Source organism: Lampris incognitus, chromosome 9, assembly GCF_029633865.1.
Source record: "Lampris incognitus isolate fLamInc1 chromosome 9, fLamInc1.hap2, whole genome shotgun sequence".
Classification (NCBI taxonomy): Eukaryota; Metazoa; Chordata; class Actinopteri; order Lampriformes; family Lampridae; genus Lampris; species Lampris incognitus.
Window position 1 is genome coordinate 22014681 of NC_079219.1, and position 10742 is coordinate 22025422.

Genomic DNA, 10742 nt, shown 5'->3' on the forward strand with positions numbered 1-10742 from the left:
CATGGTCTCACCCCACCCACTCATTCAGCCTGACTCTGCTCCAGTGGAGCTGTGGCTTCCTGTAATCACTTAAGCCTAACACAGGTGATATGATTTCACACATTTTTGTATGATTTCTGCTATCTGATATGCAATATTTTGCTGTTTTTTTGCTGTCTATTGATAATGCATCACAAAATTGCTGTTAATATAAAACAAGCCTCCTCTTTTTTGAATTTGAAATTAAGTCATCTGTTTATCATATTGCTAAAAACGAGTGGTTTTATTATTATAAAAAACAAATGATTTTGTTCTGAAGTAAGCTATGTATTCATAATCATTGTGCAACCCACACAGCATCGGAGGACTACAGATTCATATCATGCTTTATGTGCAGTTTTTCTTACGTATTGCAGAACATTTTGGATTGATAGCTCCATATGGACGGTACATTTGTGCATATGATTGTGTTCTCAGTGCAAGAACCTGAGGATATCAATATTATTTGTCTGTTCTTTTGAACCAAGACATTTTTATTCAGTTTTTTCAATCCTCAGTTTTATTCTTTCTTGAACTTTCAAGATATTGCTAATTTGAATGTAGTTTTTCTCCACCAGTTAACAAGCTTGGCAAATTCAAATTCAGGCCCATTTTGCTTAACGCTTGAAAGAGAAAACCAACCATGCTTGTGCTTATGTCATCATCTGCAGAGGTTTATCCAGTTTTTGGCCTCCAGAAACACTCTCTTCAACCTCAGTAACTTCTTGGACAAAACTGGCTCCCATGGTGAGTAGCACATCCTTTCTCTACCCAGCCATCCCGCCACCCGGACCCTTCTTCATTTTATTTTTTCTTCTTCTTCATTTTTAACTTTTGCTTATTGCTCTGGCTTTACCATATTTTGCAGGTTAAAACACTTGGGCTCATCTCTCTCTGTGTCGACCCATCTTTACACTCTCACTCTATCACATCTCTCACCCTGTCACGTCTATATTCCACTCTTTCCAGTGCTCCATTGCATCTTATTTCTGTTCCTCTTTTCTCCAGCATGCCTATCTTCTCATCCCTTCCCCCCTACTCCTGTACATCCTCTCATCCTTCTTAAGACTTATCGATCAATTGAGTTCAGAGGTCAAGCAGTGAATTCTCCACAGCAGTCTATGGTGAAGTAAGCAGACTTCCCTGCCTGATGAGAATATTTTTAGTGAGGCATTTTGTTGAGAGTAACACTGAGTCTTGTGTGTGTGTGTGTGTGTGTGTGTGTGTGTGTGTGTGTGTGTGTGTGTGTGTGTGTGTGTGTGTGTGTGTGTGTGTGTGCCCTCCCCAGGCTACGACATGTCCACATTTATCAGACGCTACAGCCGCTATCTCAACGAGAAGGCTTTCGCCTACAGACAGATGGCTTTTGACTTTGGCAGAGTCAAAAAAGGGTACAGTTCTTTGTTTTTGGAAATACACTATCTTAGTGCTTTGTCTTTCCATCCATTTTATTGATTTTTTGTTAGTTAGATAGTGATAGTGGAGGCAGACAGGAAATGGGGAAAGAGAGAGGGCCAAGACATGCATCAAAGGTCACAAGCTGGGGGTGTCCGGGTAGCATAGCGGTCTATTCTGTTACCTACCAACACGGGGATTGCGGGTTCGAGTCAGGCTTGGTCAAACACAATTGGCCGTGTCTGCGGGTGGGAAGCTGGATGTGGGTATGTGTCCTGGTCGCTGCACTAGTGCCTCCTCTGGTCGGTCGGGGTGCCTGTTCAAGGGGGAGGGGGAACTGGGGGGAATAGTGTGATCCTCTCATGCACTACGTCCCCCTGGCGAGACTCCTCACTGTCGGGTGAAAAGAAGCGGCTGGTGACTCCACATGTATCGGAGGAGGCATGTGGTAGTTTGCAGCCCTCCCCGGATCAGCAGAGTGGGTGGAGCAGTGACCAGGATGGCTCAGAAGAGTGGGGTAATTGGCCAAGAACAATTGGGGAGAAAAAGGGGAGAAATAAAAAACAGGTCGCCGACTGGACTCGAACCGGCGATGGTTGCGACCATGTGGCCATGCGGTATGCACTCCAATCATTTGGCCACGAAGGCGCCCCCTGATTTTTAGTTTCTAAAGAAGAACTGTGTGTTTAGCCTAGGTTGGAGAACAGGTTACTCTCCTAGTGCCCTCCTCCCACATTCACTCTTAATCCCTAAATATGAAGAACAAATCTACTTTCTCTGGACGAGATGGTGTCAGCCAGTTCCAGCCAGGCACTGAGCGTAGTCCATGTCTGTGCCTGTCTGAAACAGAGAGGCCGTCACTCATAGTAATATTAATGACAGCTTCATTTATCTGGCACATATAAGGTCTCGTATGCCTGCATAAGCTGAACCGGTAGTGAGAAATACCAATGCAGAATGCAGCATAGAGACAAGTTGGTACTGTAGATATGGGTCTGTGCTATAATATTGGCACGTGTCAGTACTGTGTCCATTTAAAAGGATTTTGAATGGGATTTAGTGTTTTGTTTCTCTACAGACATACATTTTTCAGAGGACCAAACAATTTTCTATTCCTATCACTCTGTCTTTCTCTTGCTTTGTAGTTCTCTCTCTCTCTTTATGTGCTCCTTCCCTCCTGTATCTTTGTCCCTTTATCTCTTTGCCTCCTTATCAGAGCCGAGGGAGTGATGAGGACGATGTCAGTGGAGAAGCTGCTGAAAGGAATGCCAACCTTACAGAGCCAGATAGATGCATTGCTGGAGTTTGATGTGAGTTACGCTCACCCATAAGAGACCCTGTTACTTTTAGATGTGACTGAGATACCTTGGAAAGCACTCCTTAAAAGCAAGTTTGTAGAACAGTAGGCCACTGTAGTTATGTCAGTCTGGAGTCATAACATTCACAGCTGACCTGACAGAATCAAAATGCATATGGCATGTGTGGTGAAAATGCTGTGTGGTCCTCAATCTATGAAAATAAACAAATTTGTTGAATCTAAGGGAGTCCGGGTAGCGTGGCGGTCTAATTCCGTTGCTTACTAACATGGGGATCGCCAGTTTGAATCCCCGTGTTACCTCCGGCTTGGTCGGGCATCCATACAGACACAATTGGCTGTGTCTGTGAGTGGGAAGCCGGATGTTGGTATGTGTCCTTGTCACTGCACTAGCGCCTCCTCTGGTCGGTCGGGGCGCCTGTTCGGGGGGGAGGGTGAACTGGGGAGAATAGCGTGATCCTCCCACGCGTTACATCCCCCTGGTGAAACTCCTCACTGTCAGGTGAAAAGAAGCGGCTAGCGACTCCACATGTATCGGAGGAGGCATGTGGTAGTCTGCAGCCCTCCCCGGATCTGCAGAGGAGGTGGCGCAGTGACTGGGACGGCTCGGAAGAATGGGACAATTGGCCAAGTACAATTCTGCAGAAAAACGGGGAAAAGGAAAAAAAAAAGAAAAAAAATTGGTGAATCTCTTTTACCAGTGCTTTAATTGGTTTTACTTTCTCTCCCGTAGGTCCATGCGCAGGAATTGAACAACGGGGTGATAAATGCCTGCTTTCTCCTGCTTTTCAAAGATTTGATCAAGCTGTATGCCTGCTATAATGATGGAATCATAAACCTGCTCGGTAACGAATCACTCCCTTTATATAACTCTTTTTTCCCGGGATTCTGTGACACTGAAGAAGGTCAAAAGTTTGTGACCGTGAACTTGATGCAAAGTTGTGCTCAACCAACTATTTGTTATTGTTTTGTTTATTTGTTATTCCCAGAGAAATTTTTCCAGATGAAGAGGAGTCAGTGCAAAGACGGGCTGGAGATCTACAAGCGATTCCTGACACGAATGACCAGGGTTTCAGAGTTCTTTAAAATAGCTGAGGTATGTGGTGGAGCATGTTCTCCATTTGTGACGGTCAAGTCAATTTTTTTTTTTGTTTGAGTCAAACTTGTCTAATGCTTGGTGGCTTGGCACCCCAACTGAAATGGCATTGTTTTCTTTTACAGCAAGTGGGAATTGACAAAAATGATATACCAGAACTCACTCAGGTAGGACTCTTTGTATGTAACTCAAAACCTTACTTCATTTTCACCGAGTGAACCTCATGTATTGATCCTGTGAAGTACTTTGTAGGCTACGTACTAACACAGCATGTAGGTGTTTTGCTAACTAACTCACATGTGTATGTTGGATGTTGTGCCTTAAGTCCATCCCGTGCTGGTCACCAATATTGCTTCAATTAGACAATAATCAGACACCTATGGATACCTATGGCCTTTGACAACTGCTGTTTTAGAACCTCACCTCACCTAGGTTGTCTGTTAGGACGTCTTATTATACCCCCTTTTGTTTTAGAAAGGGGGTATAATTTCACATTGAATATCATATTCGTGGGGTGTCTGGGTAGCATAGCGATCTATTCCATTGCCTACCAACACGGGGATTGCCAATTCGAATCCCCATGTTACCTCCGGCTTGGTTGGGTGTCCCTACCGACACAATTGGCCGTGTCTGCGGGTGGGAAGCCGGATGTGGGTATGTGTCCTGGTCACTGCACTAGCGCCTCCTTTGGTCATTTGGGGTGCCTGTTTGGGGGAAGGGGAACTGGGGGGAATAGTGTGATCCTCCCACGCGCTACGCCCCCCTGGCGAAACTCCTCACTGTCAGGTGAAAAGAAGCGACTGGCGATTCCACATGTATCGGAGGAAGCATGTGGTAGTCTGCAGCCCTCCCCTAATCGGCAGAGGGGGTGCAGCAGTGACCGGGACTCCTTGCTAGGAAGAGAGGGGTATTTGGCCAAGTACAATTGGGGAGAAAAAAGGGGGGGGGGTGAATATCATATTCGTATGATTCAGTTCTCCATGCAGCCAGTAAGCTGTGGTTCTCCACTGATTGACAGGCCTCGTGTTCCCCCTTTCTCTTCTTATTCCCAGAGATGCAGATTGATCTTACAGGCCGAGAGTGTGACTAGTGTGCGGTGCTCAGAGCTAGCTTTGGGGAGCAAACAGCTTAGGGAAGAGCAACATTTGGATTCTTTTGAGTATATTGAGCTGAAATCACATTGCACCATGAGCACACACATGGCAGACAGACCTCAGACGCTCTGATGAAGTGTGATGATGTGACTGCTGGAACAGATTGAACAGAAAAGCTGCAATGCTAAGCAGTGCTGCTGATGAAGCGGGTGTTTTCCGCCAATAAGTTCTCAGATAAACATGGCTTTAGCTCAACAACCGTGTCTTGACACAGCAAACTTTTATCCCTGAGCTGTACCAGAGAATTTTCAGAACAAATATGGCATCCCTTTGAAGAAGAATTTTCACGTTTATAGCTTAAAGCAGCTATGCAGAGTTTTTGATATTCATTGACTTTTAAGCGTCCCAGTGGACAAAAGCAGTAGTGTTTTACGTAAGCTTTGCCTCTTATTGCAAAGATGTACATCCACTCCGGTTAGCCTGTGCATTTGGCTGTGCATTTGGTTTGAAGAGCAGAGTGAGAGATGTAATAGTGTTTTGGAAAAACAGGTGTTTGCAAGATATACAGCGATGGTTGTTAATGGATGGATGTACAGATGGGTGACAAATGAAAAGAAAACCCTAAATGCTTGACCCCTGCAGTGAGCGGGTCCAGGGACTCTGTTATGCTGTGGGGGGCATTTTCCTGTCATGGTTTGGGTCCACCTGTCCCCTTAGAGGGAAGGGTCACTGCAAATCAATACAGTTATTTTGGCACAGGCTCTTGTTATATCACGCATTGACTACTGCAACTCCTTACTGGCAGGTCTCCCTGCAGGCACTTTCAAACCTCTGCAAGTGATCCGAAATGCAGCGGCACATCTGGTCTTTAACCAACCCAAAACAGCACGTTGCTCCGTGGTTCATATCCCTCCACTGGCTCCCAGTTGCTGCCCACATCAAATTGAAAACCTTGATGCTCGCTTACAAAACAGCAACTAAAACGGCTCCCCCCGTTCAGGTCTACACTCCGTCCCGCTCACTACGCTCTGTCAATGAAAGGCGCCTGGTCACTAGCCAGACTCTTCTCTTCAATCAATCAACCAATCAAGTTGCATTTTATATAGTGCTTTTCTAGCTGCAACAGCAGTTCCCCGGTGGTGGAACGAGTTACCAAATTCCATTCGATCTGCTGAGTCCCTCTCCATCTTTAAGAAGAAGCTAAAGACCCAGATCTTTCTTGAACACCTCCACACCTGATGGTATTAATTTTTTTTTAATTCGCTTCTATGCACCCTATGCATTGCCTTTGTGTACTGTATGTTGACACCTATGTCCTATCGGACTTGAACCTAGTTTTTTTTTTTTTTTTTACACTTGCATTGTCGCCTCCTGGCTAGATCCTTGGTTGTGTTGTATTAACTTTCAGATGTACGTCGCTTTGGATAAAAGTGTCTGCTAAATGAAATTATAAATTGTAAATGACAATAAACATCCACAGGGCATGAGGGCTCACTGAATGGTGTGATGAGGATGAAAATGATGTAAATCATATGCTATGGGCTTCACAGTCACCAAATCTCAACCCAGTTGAACACCTACAGAAGATTTTGGACCGACATGTTAGACAGTGCTCTCCACCAGCATCATCAAAACACAAAATGAGGGAATATCTTTTGGAAGAATGTTGTTCATCAGAGACTTGTGGAATCTATGACAGGGAGCGCTGAAGATGTTGTTGCCTGTGGAAGAATTTTTCCTCCAGCGAAATAAATTCTCAAAGTCGGCACTTGTAGAAGGAAAAGTTCAGTTCGCTTTAATCTTAGAGTTGCGGGCAAGGGAGACCATTAGCATACAGTAGTTCTGATGGACCGTCTCCTTGAATGTAAAGGAGCGATTCTTTTTATTCAGCGAATAGCAATATACATAGGATGCCGTTTGAATTCACAGGGTTGTATCAATTTCAGTCACAATAGCATGATACACTTACTGGCTCCAACAGCAATGTGAAAACAGTGTAAACGAATTTTACCACCAGGTTTGGCCTGGAACATAGACCAGTGTTCTTTGCATGAACAAGAGTAATTCGCATACAGAAAGGGCGATTGTCTCACAAGAGGAAAAATCTTCCAATTCGTAATTATCAAGTGACTGATAACTCAGTATGGGTCAAATTAGGTAAGCGCTTATGTAGAGAGATACTCAGAACTTGGTACCTTCCTTTCTGAAGGGAAGCCCTTGATTATAACAACTGTGAAAAAATATACTTCCACAGGCCCAACACCTTTAAGATACTTTATGTTGGGTTTTCCTTAAATTTGTCACTCATCTGTATCCTTAATTGTGGCTATGTATCCGGTCTGTGTGTCGTATATCGTCTCGTCAGGTTTCGCGGGGAATCTGACCTGGAGACAAGCATGTGGAATCATATATAGCAAGATCTAATCTTTTTGCTGATGATGTCATTTGTTTATGTCAGTCATGTAGAGGCATAAAAATTAAAATGAGACCGAGTAAAAAAAACTCCTCGTAGCAGCTTTAAGCTCAGTGGTTGGTCTTTGATGATAATGCATAGCCCAAAGGGAGTTGGCCATATTAGACAGTGGTTGAAATAATTTTTCAGCTAGCCAAGATCCCAGAATCTCAAAACGGGCCCTGAACAAGTACCTGGAACTTTTAATTGTGATGTTGTGGAAACTCTTTATCTTGGACTGGGATTACCTTCCACTCTCTGACAGGACAGTATGGATGACTTGCATTGGGAGCATGTACTGCTTGCTTATGTACAGTATTTCTGTTTCACGGGCCACCGAAGAGCTAATGGTGTAAGGGTTTTACTAAAACCCATCATCCTCACACCTGATTAACATATGACAGACTTCTTTTTAGACTGCTTGAAATGTGGATACTTGAACTCCTTCACTTGAGGCAGCAACTCATCCCCAACCCGGGGAGTCAAAAGGAGCCAGTTGAGGTGGTTCGGGCATCTGATTAGGATGCCTTCTGGGCGCCTTCCTTTGGCGGTTTTCAGGGCATGTCCAACTGGGAGGAGACCCCAGGGTAGACCCAGAACTTGCTGGAGGGACTACATGTCCAATCTGGCCTGGAAACGCCTTAGGATCCCCCAGGAGGAGCTGGAGGATGTTGCTGGAGAGGGACGTCAGGAGTGCCCTACTTAGCTTGCTGCCACCGCGACCCAACCCCGGAGAAGCGGCTGATGATGAATGAATGAATAAAATTTGGATCGGAAAGTTCTTTTTAAATTACTCCCCAGAATCACTGAATTCATATTTTTTATTTTGTTTTTTGTTTTTTTCAGAGGCATAGAGAGGCACAAACATGTTGCCATGCTTGGATGAGATGCATGACTGGCATGAAATCAGGCTAACGAAAAAACCAGGGTCTTCATTACAGGCTGGGATGAGTTGATGGCTTAAGTATTCCTGAAGAGAGCAAAGAGCATGTTATTGCTGTGCTAATGCAAGGTGCAAAGTCAAAATCTTCACTGAGGTGGTGTCTAAACATGTTTCAAACAAGATGGCAGACCTATGCCTCACTGGCTGTTTCATGCACAAAGAAATTCATTGTAGTACAAAATAACTTCCTTGTGTGAGGTAAATGCAATACTGCACAGTTTGTGCAACTCAGTGGGCCTCTTCCAAAGATGTGACCAGTCCTAGAGCAGAGAGTTGTTGAGCAATCCGCATCAGTGTTTACATAAGTGATATGCCATCTTAAAATTAGTCGGATAACATCATTCATCATCAAATCCAGCCTGCAAGTGTTAGGACCCCCATGGCTTTTTGAACAAAACAAAATACGGGTGATAAAGTCAGATTAATATGTTGAATAGAGCAGCGTTTTTTTTTTTTTTTTTTTAATCTCCCAGATCCCTGGATTTACCTGACAACAGTAAGCCTGTGGATTAATCTCACTCAGGGACAGCAATTTATGATCTCATCCCTCATGTTAGCAAGAATTATTCAGGCACAAACAAGAGAATCATGTATCTATTTCACGGTCTTTGTGTAGGTTACTGTATGGTCACCGTCCTTTCAGTATTACTGTATCTCACACAGTATGGTGAGGCACACACTTATGCAATAGATGCCAGGTGACAGTCATACCTAGATGATTCTAAGATGGTGATGATTGCAACTGCTATGATGATTACAGTGCTGTGATTGCAACTATTCCCCAATCCTCTGTGAATAGTACACATGGCCACTGTAACTCTAGTCGTTGGTTTTAGTCGTTATATCACTGTATTATTTATTAGGGGTGGGGACACGTTTCTCTCAATAAACGTGTCCAGATGAACTGATTCAACTTTCTGGGATTATTCATCAAGACGTCCTTTCACATACCACATATTTCCTTTCATGTTCTACATATTTTCTGTAAGTCCCTTGTTTTTCTGTCAGTCTATTCTATTCTATTCTATTCTATTTTCTGTAAGCCAATTGCTATTCTAGTGTCTTGTTTCCATAGAAACGATGTCTTCTTTTTTTTTGTCCCAAGTATCTGTTTATTCAACATTAGATGAAATGCTATATATCCAAACGACCCATTCAACTCCATGTTTCATGGAAGCCATTCTACCAACACAGCACAGGTTGCTCACCAATTTCATGATCAATGTTTCTACATGATGATGTGGTCTCACCCCGTCCATTGTGTTTACCTGTAACATGTTCACTTAAACGTAGGGGCCATACCTGACACTGCCCCTGCAGTAACGGCTCTCTTCTGTCTACATGATTTTGCAGGCCCCCGAGAGCCTTCTGGAGTCTCTTGAGACCCACCTCAACACATTGGAGGGGAAGAAGCCGTAAGTGGTCAACAGTGTCCGTTATTTACTGTTTGCAATATGGATTATAATGACGTGTTATATGGATTACAAACAGAAGCACATAACTGTAGCATCACCTATATTGTGAGTGTGAAGTGTTAAACTTGTGGCTATGCTTCTAACCATTGCAAACTAAATGCTTTGTTAGTTTTTATATGGGCATCCCGTGGAGATCTGGGGTCAGGATGGTTTTATAGTCCCAATACGTACCTGATTTTACCTCCGTGCGCTAATAAGGTGTTTTCAATAGTGTTTGAGTTGATTTTTTTTCTCTGTGCCCATATGGTTTCGTAGGGGTGTGAAAAATTGTTCAGTTTTACTGTGCACTAATGATGGACATATTTATGTCACTCACTGTTCCTACCCTAACACATCTTCTCCTCTATCTTTACCCAAACTCAGAGAGGATAAGTAAGTATTATTTCTGCCCATCAGGGAAAGGTCTATGTTAGGTTTTGTTCTAGTTTTGTACTGATAAAAATGTGTGATTATTTACCCTTTTGATTTCAAGATTTTTACATGCTGATCCCAGAGAACTGACATCTGAGAATCCAGCAACATTTTGTGTAGACATTTTCCTCAAGATGGAGTTCTATGGGAAACTACATAAAACTGCAAAATAAACTTCGCTGTTTATTTTGTTCCTATTTAGTTGTGCTGGTAATTTGTGACCTTGTAAAGGATTTTGGAATATCCTTTCATATCTACTACTACTACTACTACTACTACTTTTGGCTGCTCTCGTTAGAGGTCGCCACAGCGGATCATCCATTTCCATTTCTTCTTGTCCTCTGCATCTTCCTCTGTCACACCAGCTTCCTGCATGTCCTCCCTCACAAAATCCATAAACCTCCTCTTTGGCTTTCCTCTTTTTCTCTTCCCTGGCAGCTCCATATTCAGCATCCGTCTCCCAATATACACATATATCCTTTCATTGATATACATCACATATTAATCCCATAACTTTTTTTCCCCCTCATCATTTTGTAACCT

At 43.4% G+C, this 10742-nt stretch overlaps 1 protein-coding gene across 1 annotated transcript in view; it reads left to right on the plus strand.

Annotated features, from left to right (window-relative positions):
• Positions 1-9732, plus strand: part of snap91a (synaptosome associated protein 91a) — a 59096-nt gene extending 49364 nt beyond the window's left edge. The window contains exons 3-9 of the mRNA XM_056286619.1: positions 690-765; positions 1307-1409; positions 2630-2723; positions 3462-3573; positions 3718-3824; positions 3950-3991; positions 9667-9732. Coding sequence (XP_056142594.1) covers positions 690-765; positions 1307-1409; positions 2630-2723; positions 3462-3573; positions 3718-3824; positions 3950-3991; positions 9667-9732 — 600 coding nt within the window. The remainder of the gene's footprint in view (positions 1-689; positions 766-1306; positions 1410-2629; positions 2724-3461; positions 3574-3717; positions 3825-3949; positions 3992-9666) is intronic.
• Positions 9733-10742: the final 1010 nt, after the last annotated feature.